We start from the raw sequence: 16,579 nt of genomic DNA on the forward strand, positions 1-16,579 counted from the left end.
CCCCCACAGGGCGTTCCAGCCAGCATCACATTTTTCAGTCCCTCTGGCCTTACGCACAGTCTCAAGCATATTCAAGAGTTATCTGGTGACAGCATTGATCAAATTAAGGTGAGGTATTTAGTGGGCTTCTGGTCTTTTTCAGATTTTTTTTTAATCTTACTCAGTGTCCTTTGTAAGTTTCCACGTAAGGTCAAAGCATTCCTGACCTAGCAGATGCCCAGATGTCAGCTCTGTAGAATTGGAAAGGCAGGGCTCCAGAATTCCCAAGCCCCAGGCTTGAAGCTCAGCAGCGCCACTTCCTAGCTGGTGCTCTTAGGCAAGTTCCTTAACTTCTCTGAGCCTGTTGCCTCATTTGTAACCTGAGGATCCTTATCCGCTTGTGGCCTTTATAGACATGTATATGGTCTTGCCTGCGGAGTAGTCTCAGGGTTAGAGGAGAGAATTCAAATGAAGTCCTCAGCTCAGGGCCTGTCACAGTCATTAGCATCCTTTCCCTCTTTTTCCATCTAAATGTCTTGAACTATCTATTCTAAAAGCATTCCTCTTTTTCCTATCTTTTAGCTCAAGGGACTTAACATTCATACTTTTTAGGACCTGTGTTTGTTATGAGTCTACGGGTCATCACACCTGTTATGGCACCTGTAATGAGAGGACTTTGTGGGGCTGAGGAGAGGGTGTGGGTGTGACCTGGGCCCCAGGACGGGGCTGCCAGCACTGTGGGCACTCACGCAGTCACATGGAGGGAAGGCCTTCACCTCTTCTCACAGGTGCGTCCCACAGCACAGTTTCCCAGTTTTACAGATGGAGTGTTAGGGTTAGAGAAGTTGTGTGTCCTGCCCTAGGTCACACAGGTTGTGGGAAGAGCCATGATATGAACCTAGGAAGACTGATCCCACATTGTTGGCCATGGTGATAGCAGAGCCATGGTCAGATGACGGAGCATTTCCAGGCAATATGTCGTGTAATTCTCGCACCAGTCCGGGGTAGGAGTCCAGCAAAATGGGAACCATTGTCCTCATTACACGTGAGGAAACTGAGGCCCAGAAAAGTTAAATGACCTGCTAAAGTCACATGGTGAGTTACAGGAAGGCCCAAGACTTGCACTTGGGTCACTGGGGAAGAAAGACAATGCCTAACTCTTAGGGTTGGCGGGATTAAAGAGACAAGACCACGGAGTGCTCAGCACAGGAGCCGGCACAGTGAGCGCTCGCCATTTGGAGGTTGGGGTGAGGAACGGTGCTGGGCGCCCCATCTTGTCCCTCTGTGCCACACTGCCTCTGCAGGACCTGCAGCATGAGCCCATCCAGTCACACTGGCTGTGAAACGCCTGGGCAGCCTGGTAACATAACAACACAGAATTCACCCCGGGCTTCTTCGTATTCGTATTCGTCAGCCTTGATGAAGAACTAAAGATTTACTTAATTATAATGTATCTTCCTTCAAAAAGAAACATTTTTAAAAGCGCAGATGGACAGTTGAAATCTAAACTTAGTCCACTGGCTGCCCAGTGGCTGGGGGTTAGGTAAGTGTGCCCATCCTAGATCTGTCACGTTCCCGTCACCTCCAGACATTCTCGGGGGTTCTGCCCAGTCACCTCTTAGTGTAGCAGTAAAGTGTGCCACCCACCAGTAGTTAAGAATGTCACCGGACCGTGGCTCTGCACCACCAGGGAGGGGAACAAAGGACAGAGCGGGCGCCATCAGCAGTTACTGTGGGTTATTGGGAGCCACAGAGATGCTGTGTCCCCAGCGGGAGTTGTCCTTCATCGCAGTGACTTCCCTGGCTGAGGCAGGATCTTTCCAGGTTGACAGAGGACACAGGCCTCCATCTGGAATGGGGAGCGTGGCTTTCCTGTCTCATCTGTGTTTGCCAGGTGGTCTTCCTCCCTCCCCAGGAGTCTTTATAGGACCCACCGTTTGTACAGCCCTGCACAAATTATGGGTGGGCCACCAACGGTCAAGGGGTGACCACTGACCTGAACGTGCTGACAGTTGATTTGAGAAGGCCATGCGCATGTCTCTAAAGGCCACACAGGGATCATCACAAAGCAGTAGGTCAGAAAATTCCTAACAACCACCAAATAGAAGCAGCTGAGTTTCCTGTTTACCACGTGCCAGGTGCATTCCCTGTTTTCTCACGGCTCACCCTCACACAGCCCTGTGAAGTGGCCATCTTCATGCCTAGAAGTGAGTAGCCAGCAGGGGCAGGGCTGGGCTCCAAGCCGGCTGAGCCCCGGTTGCGGCCTCGCACACCTGAGTTGGTGCTCTCCCTCCCCAGCTGGTGCGCAGTGCTGGAGTGAGGACGTTAGTGCTTAGAGACATTAGACTCCCCTGCTCCAGAGGGCACCCTCTGCAGCCCTGGTCCAGCCCTGTCTGGCGGGGAAGGTCTGTCCAGGCCAGTGTGGCGAGTCACACAGCTGGAACTCTCCAGACTCTCCAGATGTTCTTCGTCCTGTGATCAAAGGAATTCAGAGGGAATAATAGGCTCTGGTGGAAAAGTCATGTTGTGACCAAAACCTGCTTCTGCGGAGACCACGTTTGCTGTTTGCTGGTTCCCAGTCTCAGGGAGTTTCTTTCTTTTTAAAATTATTTTTAAACAGCTTTATTGAGATATAATTCACATACCATAAAATTCACTTTTTATGAATTAAATATGTACACTTTTAAAGTGTGCAATTCAGTGGGTTTTAGTGTATTCATAGAGTTGTACAACTATCACCACCATCTAATTCCAGAACATTTCATCACCCCAAAAGAAACCCTGTACCCATTAGCAGTCGCTCCCCTTTCCCCCACCCCCCAGCCCCTGGTAGCCACTGGTCTACTTTCCATGTCTGGATTCGTCTGTTCTGGACATTTCACGTTAAGGGGATCGTTCAGTATGCAGTCTTCTGTGACTGCGTCTTGCGCTCAGCACGGAGGTTTCAAGGTTTCCGTGGTGCAGCATGTGTCAGCACTTCAGTCCTTTTTACTGCCAGATAATAGTCCGTTCTATGAACAGACCACCTTTTATTATCCATTCATCAGTTGATGGACATTTGGGCTGTGTCCGCTTTTGGGCTATTATGAATAATGATGAACGCTTGAACACAATATTTTGTGTGGACATAAGTTTTCATTTCTCTTGGGTATATACCTAGGAGTGGAATTGCTAGATCAAATGGTAACTTAATGTTGAACATTTTGATGAATTACCAAACTGTTTTCAAAGTGGCTGTACTGTTTTGCGTTCCCTCCTGCAATATATGAGGATTCTAATCTCTCCACATCCTCGCCAACACTGATTTTTTTGTCTTTATGATTATAGCCATTCCAGTGGGTGTGAAGTAGGATCTCATTGTCGTTTTGATTTGGATTTCCCTAATGACTAATAATGTTGAGCATCTTTTCATGTGCTTATTGGCCATTTTTACATCTTCTTTAAAGAAATGTCTTCACATCTGTGCCATTTGTCCTCTTGTTGTTGTTGAGTTGTGAGAGTTCTTTTTTCTGGATACAAGTCCCTTATCAGATACATGATTTGCAAAAGTTTTCTCCATCCTGTGAGCTCTCTTTCCCCTTTTTTGATGGTGTCCTTTGAAGCACAAAAGTTTTTCTGATTTTGATAAAGTCCAATTTCTCTCATTTTTCTTTTGTTACTTGTGCTTTGAGTGTGTATCTGAGGATCCATTGCCTAATCCAAGGTCATGAAGATTCGCTGCTGTGTTTCCTTCTAGTTTTGTAGCTTTAGCTCTTACATTAGGTCTTTGATCCATTTTGAGTTAATTTTTGTGTATTGTATGAGATAGGGGTCCGACTTCGGTTTTTTTTCCAGGGAGTTTCTTGAGGAGTGGATGCTTCACAGGGTGGAGTAGGGGGTCAGGGAGCTCAGGCCTCTGTGGGACAGCAGCCTTCTTCCTCTCATTCCCATGTGCCCCGGGGAGGAGCCTCAGGCCACAGCGTCCTGGTCCGCAAAGGCCGCCCTTGTTCACTGTCCCACCACCCGACCTGGGGAGGGAGGTGAGGCGGGGTGCTGGGTGAGGCTGCTCTTGTCAGTTCCTCACCCTCACAGGCCTCTCCAGGTAGGTGCATCGTCCACGTTGTTAATCCGGGTGGGGAGGCAGGAAACGAGTGTGTTCTCTGCCGGGAGCTGTCAATCTTCTCCTTTCATCCCCGTGCTAGTGCTGTGAGGCAGGGATGATTGTGGCCCTTGCACAGGTAAGGAAACTGAGGCTCAGAGAGGCTCGGTGACCTGTAATGACAGCTAGCAAGGGCCAGAGTCCCGACTAAGAATCATGTTTAGCCCGAAGCGAGGCTCTGGATGTGGCCCTGGGACACGTGCTTGTTCCAAGAGAAAGTCCTGCTGGTGAGGCCCTGGCCCTCTGGGTTTCTAATTTGGAATAACAGTGACCCTACAAGCAGCGCCATTGACGGTCACTGAGCATTTATATGTCCCGGGCGCTGAGCCAAGCGGTCACATGCATCACCTCACGTAATCCTTGCAGCAGCCCCATGAGGAAGTCTGTTAACCTTTCTCTTTTACGAGTGAGGGGACAGAGGCCCAGAGAGGGTGGGTGGCTTGCTAAGGCCACTGTCCTACGGAGCTGGGATTCGAACCCAACCCTCTGGCTCCAGGCCCTGGTCTTGACTGTTCTGCTTTCCTAGGGGTCCAGCTACCACCCCTGCCACCCCGAGAGTTCCTTTCGACTTTGTCCTGTGTTCCACTTGACCCCCCCCCCCCCAGGGCCCCGAGACACAAGGCAGAGAACTGTAGGCAGCTGTGGCTTCTGAGGACTCAGCCAAGAGGGCAGGCCTCAGGTGCCTGCCGCCCACCTGAGCCACAGGGACCATGAGAGCTCACTCAGGCTGGGGAGGCTGCAATGAGATCATGGAGGTGAGGGCATTTTGCAGGCTCTAAAGCCAGACTCAGATCAGGAGATATTATCACGTTCATGAGCCCTCGCCCGAGCAGTGATGTCCTGACCAGATGTCCAACAGACCCTGCACCCATCGCCCTCCTGCTTCCCCCACCCCTGCTGGCACACTGAGGCACCCTCCCTCTTCTCTCTGCAGTTTGCAGCCATCGGCCCCACCACAGCTCGCGCCCTGGCCGCCCAGGGCCTGCCTGTGAGCTGCACTGCAGAGAGCCCCACGCCGAGAGCGCTGGCCGCTGGCATCAGGACGGCGCTGCAGCCCCACAGCTGCTGAGTCAGCCCCCTGGACCAGGTTGCTCGCCAGTGGGCCAGGACGGCTGCCACTGGTGGAGCAAGGAAGCCATGCCCTCAACTCTGCCTCCTGCTTAGTGGAGCCACCCAGACAGGGATCCACACGGGACTGGGGCTGACATCGGGCCCACGTGCATGGGACTTCCCTCCGTGGAGGCTGACTCGGACCCTTGCCGGGCGCCCGCCAGCTCCCAGGCCCTGCGAGAGCTGCCTCTGGTGGCAGGAAGGAGATGAATAAACCACACTGGCTACTCGCGCTGACTGCGTCCCTTGCTGCATGTTGTTTTCAGTGCAAAGCTGTGCTGGGGGAGGAAACAGATCTGCCCACGTTCCGATGAACCTGATATGAATGTGTGTGAAGTAGTTTTCTTCAGCTACAAAAAGGGCCTTGATGTTCCTGCTTTGTGAGCTCTTGGACTATTGTAGCTCAGATATGGAGAGACTTTCCGTCAGAAATGTAAATGCAGCGTAGCACAGTAAGGGTGTGAGGCAGGCGGCGCTTACTGAGAAGGGGCTGGTCTGTGGATGCAGTGCTGGCAGAGGGGCAGAGGACTTGTCCCCAGACTTGATGTCCACTTTTTAAATCTTGGCCCAGAATTTGAGCTGGGGGAGTGAAGCCTGGTCTGTCTTCAGTGACACATGAATGGGTGGTAGGAAGGATGGCTGTGTGGCCCCCAACCAGTGGCCTCTGTGGAAGGTCCTTGTTGGAAGGCATCTTGTATCGAGCAGCTCTGCGTGCCGTGTGCACGGGGCTTGCCTCTCCACTCTCCATTCCTCCTAACACCTCTGAGGAGCAGACACCACTACTACTCCGTTTTCTCTGGTGAAGAAACAGAGACTCAAGGTTAGATGACTTGCTCGGGGTCACACAAATAGTGAGTGACAGAACCAGGACGAATTATAAGGGATTTATGAACGTAAGCACACAGACCCAGACCAACAACGTTCATAAACCACCTCCCATCAAATTAACAGCAGTAGGGAAGTAGGAACCCGCTGATAATTGCTGTGCAAATCTTGGTGTGACCTGGACAGCCGTTCTGCAGCAAAGGTACTGTGATGACTCCACAGGTTTTGTGTGTCGTCATTTTTCTGAATACAAGCAGAGTCTGTTTCACTTCTGCTTTCTGATTTGGAAGTCAAAGCCGGATTGTTGAGCTTAGAATCCTTCCTGTTCTCAAGGAGCCCTTTTCTGCTGGAGGTATCCTCTGTTCTTGGGGAAGAGCCCAGCCCCAAGCAGGCCCTGCTCAGGACTCCAGCAGCACCTTCCAGGGCCCTTGCAGCCCGGGAGGTTCCCCCTCCCCGCCAGCCTCCAGGTGCCTCCCACTCTGCATCAGCTATGCGGGAGCCGCTGCTGCCAGATGCTGCGCCCGCAACACTAGGGTTGCAGGAGGAATGGCTTGGGGCCAGCGTCCGCAGGGAATGTCAGGGACCAGAGCCGGCTAAACTAACCTTAGCTGTCAAGGCTGCTGTACGGTTCTGTGTATGACGAGGACTGTGCAGGGTGGACAGTACCTGGACTGGGTGAGGCAGTCCCCTGGCCACATGCTTGGAGGGCAGAGCATGGAGACCAGTGTCAAGTTGCTACACAAGTTTCTCAGTTTTCACCTACTCTCTGTTTCTGCATTTTGGGCTAAGGCAGAAGTACAGGCACAAACCCTTATGATTATGAACAGAATTGAAATTTATATAGAAGCACTTGTTCCCTTTAATATTGCTGAACCACAGGAGTCCACTTTATTGCCATACTAAGTGCAACGAACATAGCTTTCCTTTCCTTTTTTATTTTTTCCTCCCATTTTTCTCAAGGATTGAGGCCACTGCCATGGCCCTCAGAGTCATTCTGAGACCAGAGGTGCAGACAGCACAGGAGAAGAAAGTGAACCTAATCTGACCTGGGCAGAACCCCGTACATGCTTCACTTTATAACTGGATATGTGCAGGACTGCCAGCTGTGAGGGGTGGGCACATCCTCTCCAACAGAAATCAAGGCTGGTACTGGACAAAATTGTTACAAACAACTATTTCCAGGGCTCTGGAAAGGGGCACAAGTCAGACAACAAATTAAGAAGCATTTATTCTTGAAAACCTGCTCTATCTTTGGGTCAAACCAGTGGGAGCCTGTGGCCTGGAGATGCTCTCACCCCATAGTCCTTATCCGTGTAGGGCCCACTATAGGGACCAGCAGCTTCGCCACTAGAGGGGTCGACTGGATTGAGGCAGGAGGCAAAAACCCAGGGCCTTTTCTGCGGAAGGTGGTGAACTTGGTAGGAAGAGGACGAGAAAACCTGCCACTTTGCCAGTCTGGGGTTGTGGTCCTAGTTGGGGGAGCAGCAGCCCAATCAGACATGTAATGGGGACAACCTGGGGATGAGAGTGCCACCAAAGGACTAGGTTGGCCAGTTGGGAAGACGTGCACATGTGCAGGTGTGAGTGTGGGCCTAATGCAGACAGGCCAGAGGGGACTTTTGGGGTGATGGACGAGTGCTGAAACTGCACAGGGCAACCACGTGTCCCAGGGAATTGAGTAAAATAATTTGGAAAGCACTGCATTATACACGTTTTTCTCTATAGTATCAAAGGGAGATAGATTAGACCATGCACTAGGAACCGCGGCTGCACATCAGAACCATGTGATGTGCTAAAAACGAAGCCGCTCGGGCCCCACCCCGAGACGTTCTGCTTCACAGTTTCTAGAGCAAAGCCCAAGCCACAGGCATTCTTAGAAGCTCTGCAACCTTGTTTGAAAACCACTGGATCACACGGACCAGGTCCCTCATGGCCAGAGTGTAGCCACTAACGTACCGTAGGAGCTGGAGAGGTACAGCATGGCACTGCGTAATGAAGAAGGAAGGAGAGAGACCCAGCTGGAGGCACATGGAAGACAGGGGTGAGAAGGGATGGCACGGGCCTCAGAAGAGGGGGTTTGACCAGGGAACTGGGCAAAGAAAGGGTGACTGAGGATCTTGTTATCTGTCAAGTGTTTTTGAGACAAAAAAGAAATTGTGTGTTCTGTTTTGCAAAAGTTGCTGTCCCTGTTTTGCAGATGTTGCTGTCTTGCAGAGAAATCACAGGTTTGCAGAAAGGCCCCTGCAAAATGTCCCCAGCACCACATGTCCTAAAGTTACCCAAACTCATTAGCATCTTAAATTCTCCTCCTCTAGGAGGGTCCAGCCAGCCATTTTTAGATCACGTGATGTAATAATGTGTACACCTTAAAAGAACACAGTCGTTACAAATAAACCTTTCATCTTCTGCTTTCTTTTGTATAAAGTCTCCACCGGGCTTGGGGAGACACTGCTTTGGGAGTTATCCCCGGTGGTCTCCATTGTTTGTGCAAGCAATAAACCTTTTCTTGGTCTACTTCTGTCTTGGTTGTGCTTTTTGGCTCCACACTCATCAAGAGACAAACCCATTGAGTTCGGTTACAGAGGATCTAGAACAAGGAGGAGGCACAGCTCCCCACGGTGGGGCAGGGGAAGGAGGCGGCTCGATGTCACAGCCCAGTGGGGGCAGGGGGGGAGGGAACAGGGGACAAGGATTTACTAGATGTTTACAGGCGTCTTCATCCCCGCGGCAACCTAAAGTGACCTTTTGGAGAGGATGTGATCAGGGCTCAAGGTGAGGCAGGCAGGTCTGGTTAAAGATGGGGATGAGCTTGTCACTAGGAAGGGTCCCAGCCAACTTGGCAGGAGGAGCTATTCCATTAGAGAGAAGATGGGCAAAGCGGTCAGGGTGTGGTTTTCCTGGCCATCACGCTAAGTGGGAACCTGGGCCTTGGCAGCTGGCCTGGGGGCTCCTATCAGCAGTTTAGAACATGAGGGCTGAGTCAGCAAAAGTCAGTTTTAAAGTGATGGGAGGAGCCCTGGTTCCGAAGAGACTGAGACAACAGAAGGTAGAACCCCATACACAGCTCAGGAAAGTTAAACCTAGAGAGGTCACACTCTGTTAGTTCTGCTCGCTCTCCCAGAGGATTACGGTTCCTCTTAAGGACCACAGTTGTTACGTTAGTTAATGGTCTGTGGTCTGTGGCTGGAAGAGAGTGAATGGAAAGCCCACATAAGGAGGAGCCCACCGGGGACAGGTCCAGCTTGGGGAAGTTTAGCTTTTGGGTTGTGGATGTGCAGGCTGTCTCCCAGGTCCAGTGTAGCAGTGGGGAGCAGGGGACGAGGCAGGAGTCCCACACGACACCCTGATAAGATGCCCCAAGTTCTAGGTGGAGTGACGGCCCAGCCGGGGGCTGATGACCAACCTCCCTGTGTCCTTCCTGAGGATCGGAAGGGACAGAATGTGGGGTGGGAGAGGACAAAGTTGGGAGAAGACATTCAACAGAGGTGTGCAGAAGGTCTGCCAAATCCTGGGGCCTCCGTCCCCTCTTCACATGGGCTCCTGTGCACCCACCCCAACCAGCTCCCGTGCTGGGGAGAGCTGGTGAAGGAAAGTCTTTGCAAAGGGAGGGAGCAAAGTGTCATGCAGGAATCTAAGAGCCAAACCAGAGGCTGGGCCGCGGGCCGGTGGGTCAGCGCTGAGCCGTGAAGGGGTTTCCTCTGGACCTTTAGCCGAGGCTCATGGTTACGGGACACTTTCTCAGGCGCTGTTCCAAGTTTCAGGGGCTTTAACTCAGTTACGTGTAGGTAACTCAGTGGGTTAAAATAATAGCCCATGCCAAGTATTACATTAGATGTGAATGGAAGGTAACAAAATAAAAACATTGTGTTGTGGGTTTTCAGAAAAACAAGAAACCATTTTACTAAAAATTCTAAGGGAGAAAGATGTCCAAGGTAAGGTTGGCTAGTTGGCCTCAATATCTGTTACCCTGGAACAAAGACCCTCGACATTGAGGTGGGTACAGGGCCGGCTGGAATAAGAACTACCTTCTCCAGCTTCCTTGCAGGTAGGCATGGCCATGTGATTAAGCTGTGGTCCAGGGGAGGTAAACAGAAGTGAAATAGGCACCTTTGGTCCCTTCCTCCTTGTTTCCTGGAATGCAGATACAAGAGCTACAGCTCCAGCAGCCCTTTTGGGCCCCGACATGACCTTGGGAAAGGAAGCTTAGTAGAACAAGATTGTAGGGCACTAAACTAGCCCAACTCTGGACTTCTTAAATGCAAGAGAATATCAACTTCTATCCTGTTTAAGCCACCATTATTTTGAGGTTTTCTGTTACAATCAAATCTAATCCTAAGTAATAAAATAATCAAGTTGAATTGGTAAACTAAACATCAACAAGATAAACTTTTTCAAGGTTTGAATAAAATACTTCCTTAAGAAAAATTTTTGGACACTATAAGCTCCTTATATACTTACTACTGAATCTTATCAACAGTGCAATTTTAAACTGAATCTTCATATCATCTATAGATTTATGATTTGTATAATTGTGAAATGTTTCAAAAGCAACTGAAACAAAAAGACTTTCATGTCCTTAGCAGAATTCTTATTTTCAAAAAATACTGATAAAAACTATAAAAGCTGCAGAAATGTATTTGCCCTGGCAATTGTTCTTTCAGTCTTGTTGGTAAGATCTGTCCTGCTTACAAGATATGCCCAGTCCTTACTAAGAGGAGAAAGTCATATCTTTTATCCTCTCTTTGGATTAATGTTTAGTGACAAACGATTCTCTTTAACATCTCATTGAATCCTCAAAACAGCCCTACCAGGCGGGTCCGTTTTGCAAGGAAAATTAGCCTTAGAATTAAATGCCACTCACAGGTTAGTCAGGAGTCAGATCTAGACGGGCTGACTCAGCTGCAGGAGCTGTAGACACGGGTGTTCACACAGGAGTGTCAGACCGACCCTCCACGTAGTGGGGTCCCCCAGGGCCCCAGGCCTTCATCTGGAGCTCCAGCACCTGGCGGTCCGGAGGCAGACTAGACTCGGAGGAAGAGGCTGTCTGCCGGGCACAGAGATGGAACCCGGCTGGTCATGGGTGGCTCAGAGGCTCACGTGGTCAGGGAGCTGGGCTACTTTCTGCCAACAGAGATGCAGTTTTTGTAGGATTTGGGGTGTTTGGGCAGAGGCTGGGGGAAAAGGATAACGAACGCCTCTGATCCTGATGTTAGTCGCAGGCTGGGCACTCAGTCTCATAACTAACCTGGTGACAGGCCTGGTGAGTGTGAATCACAGAATTTTCCATTCAGAATGAAACACGCCCTTTGTAACCCAGATGATACCACAACACTACCTCACTGCTTCTGAACCATCAGCTGCCCCCTCTTCCCCTCTGTGCTACGCAGCCCCTAGCTCCCATCATCCCCACACTCCTGCAGCATCACCATGCACGAGCCCCCATGCAGGTATCAATAGGGCAAGGACGGCCACCAGCCCTTCCAGAATGGTTGGCGCCTGGACTTCTTTGCTGGGGTTAGGGAGCAAGTTAACCGTCCAGGGGGGTCAGGAAGCTCCGGAAGCGGATGGGTAAGCAGGAGGGGTTGTAAGTAAAACGCTCAGAGCCAGGCCCCAGGCTCCGGACACCAGGAGAGTCACTCCTGCCCTCTGAGCTTCAGTTTCCCCACCTGCTGATAGGTTTGAACTGTTGCCTCCTGGATGTTTCCACTGCAACTCAGGAAAGTGCTTCTACAACATCCTGGAGCAGGAGCAAGAGCTTAGTGTGTGTGATTAATAAGCACTGTGCAACACATTCCTATCAATAAGCAAAATAACATTGTTCAGCATTGTTCACAAGGTTACTGCTGTGTCTGCGTTCCGAGGTCCACCTGGTGGAGAGGGTGCCCGCACTGCGAAGCTGTGATTGGAGTCACTGCCCGACACCTGATGAGCTCCAGGCCCTCTCTCGTGCCTGGGATCAGAGCTAGCACCGCTCCTGCCCTCAGGGGCCCGAGAACACCTGGAAAGAACAGTCAGGAGGCCACTGAGCTGCACGGGGCGAGTCTGTACTTCCCAGACAGGGCTGGGGCGCTGCAGGGGAGCGCACCCCTCTTTTGACGACACTCGGCACAGCGCGGCTCTCGGAAGCTTGTCCTTAGGTGCCTGGCAGCGGAGGGCGAGGAGGCGGCTGTCCCAGGACGGCCTTCTTCCAAACCGAGGCGCCTGCCTTTTGTGTCGATGCCGCTGGCTGTCATGTTTTCCTTCAGAGATTTTGTGAAAAGCATTAGATTAGATTTCTTTATTTTAAGCCCATTTCTTACAATTGTCTAGAGGTTCTCGGCTGAGCACATCACACCATGTGACCCGGCCCTCGATTATGCCTCTCTGCCCCACTCCCGAATTCCGACTCAATCCTTTCCTTCCCAGCCATTTTGGTAAATGTTAAATAAGGGCAAAATGAATGCTAGGACGCAGCTGCAGGCTTGGCCCCCGGGGACTGGTCTGACCTGGTCAGTGTCCCAGTCCCCATCTGGCTGCCGTGGAGCACCATGGGAGGTGCCACAGGCCTGGCACTGGGCTCTGTGAGTCACCGACCCGCTCAAACTGCCCCAAACTTAAAACTTTGCTTTACTTGGTCAACAATTGCTGCTCTGCTCCAGGTAAAGTAAGAAAAATTTTGAAAAGAGCTCCAAGTTAATTTTCCTGACCTACACCCCACTGTCAGGTATCCCCCAGGATCTTCACACAGCTCAGCCTCCCCATAGTCCCACAGGCCCACCTCCCTGACCCCAAGGCCATGGCAGTGAGTGAGAGGACACACTGAGGGCTCCCCAGCTCAGGCCAGAGGAGACGGATTCAGCCCGTGCTCTGTGTGAACACGAAGCTGCCTTCCCCGCAGTCCCGTCTGCAGCCTGGGGCAGCAGGAGGGCCCAGCCGCAGCGCTGATTTAACCAGCTGGGGGTCACCTCAGTGAGGTCAAGGGACAGCAGAGCAGCCGTGACACACAGAGCCGCCCGCTGAGAACACTCTGCTTATGAGCTCACAGCCCCAAGCCAGAAGGGGAGGAAGCCAAGATTCTATGCACCTGCCTTTGCCTTTTCAAACCGCCTGCTGTTGCTGACCTCACCCAGGGTGTGGCCACAGGGCAAGGAATGGCCCTGCTCAAGCAGAGAGCCCCAGGAATCCCATTTGAGGGGGGTGCTATTCACTCTTACTCACGTCATTCACTTCAATGTGTTGGCCACTTTGCAGTAAAGACAGATGACACAGCACATCAGCAGAAAGGCCGCGATCAGTAAGCCGCCGCCAATGGCAATCATAGTCTCTAAATCAATCATCTTAATCATCTTGACGCCAAGCGCCCACCTGGGCAGAGAAGTGCAGGCGGCAGTGAATGTGGCTCCCTCCCCACACAGCCGCTGGGCCCCCCACTATCCTCCTTCAGCGGAGGAGGAATGAACCCAAACAGCAGAGCCCTATGCGCTGAAAACTGGGATGAATGTTTCTGGAGGGGCCTAGGATCCTGCACTGGCCCAGGGTGGGAAAAGGGCTTATTTGTGGATGAAAAGGGGCTGAAATGCGAAGTCCAGAGAGAAGGCCACCAGGACAGATGGTGGCAGGAATCTTTGTCTCCCTTTCACGGGCAGTCACGTGCAGCCACAGATAACAAACAGGCCTGCACTTGGGCAAATGGTTTTCCTCCCAAACACCGCGGCCTCCTGAAATATGTTCATTTTCAGAGTCAGAATTGACACCTCGCAGTACATCAGGCTTAAAAATCTCCTGCAGGAATAACTAAGGGAATGCGTTTTTTCAAAACGTTATGTTGTGCAATGCCAAGAATATGCAAACCCATTTTGTAAACGATATGTGTTTTAGGGAAAAAAAGTTTTCAGTTCTCCCACTGCCAACTAGGTCATGCCATCTCAGCATTTAAGGAGATTCTAGAAGCTTCCGGCTGAACCCTTCGGCAGAGATGGGGAGTGTCCTGCACAGCCCAGGAATCAGCTTCTCTGGGAGCCCCTGTCCCTCATTCTGTCTTTGTTGTGGGTCACATGACTTCCTCTGCCATTTTTCCTCCTATATCCAACCAATTTCCTCAAAATCCAATTTACCTGGAATAAGCAATTGGGTTAATCAAACTCTCTGAGCCTTGAGAAGCCAGTCCTCTCAGAGGCTTAGCAATAACAGGGGAGAAGATTGCTCCGAGAGAAACGCACACAGTCCAAACGGTGAGCACGCTTCGAGTCCAGCCGTCCTGAGCTGCCTGAGGCCAATGGCACAATACGGTAAAAAAAAAAAATAATAATTTTAGGGAACAAGACCCTTCAATAACACATTCCTCACCCCTCTGACCCCGGAGAGGGAGCTTGCTGTCCTCTTAGGGAGAGCTGGCGTGCAGGTTTGGAGACCTGACTCTCAGAAGCGCCGTCTTCGGCCAGAGCTCGAGAATGGACAAGCCCCCGCCGGGCCCCTCAGACTCAGCAGGACGCAGGCTGTGTGACATCAGCCCTCAGGACTCCAGCTCTGAGTCACAGAGTTCTCAATTCTGTCCCACGTTCCGAATGTTAGCCTCCCGGGAAATACAGAATGTCCAGATAATATTTTGAACAATTTTGTTCTGAGCCTTGCACCTTTGCAGATTTGCGTTTCCACAGAAAAAGGTTAAGGTTTGTCTTCTAATCAAAACATAGTTCGAGATCTCAATAAAAAAAATAGAAGAAAAACTCAGTCAAGTGGGGAGGTGAACAATGCCTTACACCCAAGGGTGACGCTCTGTTTTAGCCACACAGCGGGACACCCTGTAGCAATTTATCACAATTCACATATGTGTTCACTGCCATATGTTGATCTGGTTAAGTAAACTGGTAAATATAACTAGCTATATATATGTAAGATATAACTGACACGTAATTGACAGACAATGTCTGCCTTCCACTCCAAGCAATTTCATTCTGCCTGTCATCTTTTGTTTTTTGTTTGACTTAATTTTTTTCCTTTTTCTCCCCAAAGCCCCAAGGTACATAGTTGTATATTTTTAGTTGTGAGTCCTTCTAGTTGTGGCATGCAGGATGCCACCTCAGTGTGGCCTGATAAGTGGTGCCATGTCTGCGCCCAGGATCCGAACTGGCGAAAACCTGGGCCTCCGAAGCGGAGCGTGGGAATTTAAGCACTTGGCCACGGGGCTGGCCCCTGCCTGTCATCTTCTTAGTGTTTGTTTTACATGAAGTTTTCTGGATGTGGCTTCCAATCAAAAGCTAATTTAAAATTTAATAAAGAATGAGGCCACAGCTGAACACGTGACCTGTGCCCTGGTAAATGTGATAATCTGAAAGGGGTATTGCTGAGTTTTAAGGCATGATAATGGTAGTGTACTTTTCTCTCCTTTCAAATAGATCCACACTGAAATATTTATGCATAAAATTATATCTGATGCCTGGGGTTTGCTTCTGAATATGGGAAGTGCAGAGTCGGGGCGAGGGTAATGATGAGAAATTCCAAGCCCTGAGCCACACTTGTCTCCTGAGCTAACCCAGGGTCCCCTCCCCTCTGCGAGCCCCCTCCCAGGGGAGTGACCACGAAGCTCTCAGACTCAGTGGTGACGGTTCAGGGAGCTGGGAGATCATGTCGGTAGGAGAGAGGGAGAGGGGTGCAGCAAGAAAGCCGCGGGTGGGGCGGGGGAGTGGGGATCTGTGGACACAGCTGAGGGTGACTGGCCTTTAGTAATCAGAAGCGTCCCCACCCCGTACTCATGCCCCCCCACACATACTTGCTCTCACACCAGGACACCCGGTCCCCACCCGGTACATGGCCCGCCCCAGAAGTCCCTGAGCTGACGGGAACTGAGCGGAGCTGTGCAGGTACCTTGGTGAGTGTCCCAGCTCCTTGGGAGCACAACTTCCTGATGTCACAGGTGCTGGCCCTGCCACTGCAGCACTGGTGTGAGGCCAAACTCCTGGTCCAAGAACCTAACAAGGAACGGAGCCCCCAGGTCACAGCCTAGTACTGTGCCCTCCCCAGCAACTCCGATGTCCCAGAGCCCAGTGAGGGGTCTCAGGCTACAGGGCCATCAGGCCAACCCTGGCACAGAAGAGCTGCCGGGGCACCCAGGAGGGGCTGCCGGGCCAGAGGGTGCAGTCTCCACCTGCCTCTGGGCTGCACCCCTTGTCATCTATCTTCCACAGAGCAGCTAGGAGGAGGAGGATGATGATGATGATGATGATGATGATGATGATGATGATTTGGTGTGAAGAAGATTGTTGCTGAGCTAACATCTGTGCCGATCTTCCTCTATTTATGTGGGATGCCACCACAGCATGGCTTGATGAGTGGAGCTAGGTCAGTGCCTGGGATCTGAACCTGCAAAGTCCAGGCCACCAAAGCAGAGCATGCAAACTTAACTACTATGCTACTGGGCCGGCCCCTGGGAAGATTCTTTAAATAGTGAATCAATAAGGTCACTCTCCTGCTCAAAAGATTCCCAGTGAACTTAGCGTAGAATCCAAATTATCTGACCTGCAGGTTATTCATCATCTGTCCAACCACCCC

At 51.1% G+C, this 16,579-nt stretch overlaps 1 protein-coding gene across 4 annotated transcripts in view; it reads left to right on the forward strand.

Annotated features, from left to right (window-relative positions):
- UROS (uroporphyrinogen III synthase) overlaps positions 1-8,568 on the forward strand; it is a 41,619-nt gene extending 33,051 nt beyond the window's left edge. For all 4 annotated transcript variants that reach the window (XM_014832052.3, XM_014832051.3, XM_044748875.2 and 1 more), the window contains 2 exons: positions 10-108; positions 5,052-8,568. In XM_014832052.3, the coding sequence (XP_014687538.1) occupies positions 10-108; positions 5,052-5,186 (234 nt within the window). In that variant the 3' untranslated portion in view covers positions 5,187-8,568. The remainder of the gene's footprint in view (positions 1-9; positions 109-5,051) is intronic.
- The last annotated feature ends 8,011 nt before the right edge of the window (positions 8,569-16,579 follow it).

Source organism: Equus asinus, chromosome 2 (assembly GCF_041296235.1).
Source record: "Equus asinus isolate D_3611 breed Donkey chromosome 2, EquAss-T2T_v2, whole genome shotgun sequence".
Lineage (NCBI taxonomy): Eukaryota > Metazoa > Chordata > Mammalia > Perissodactyla > Equidae > Equus > Equus asinus.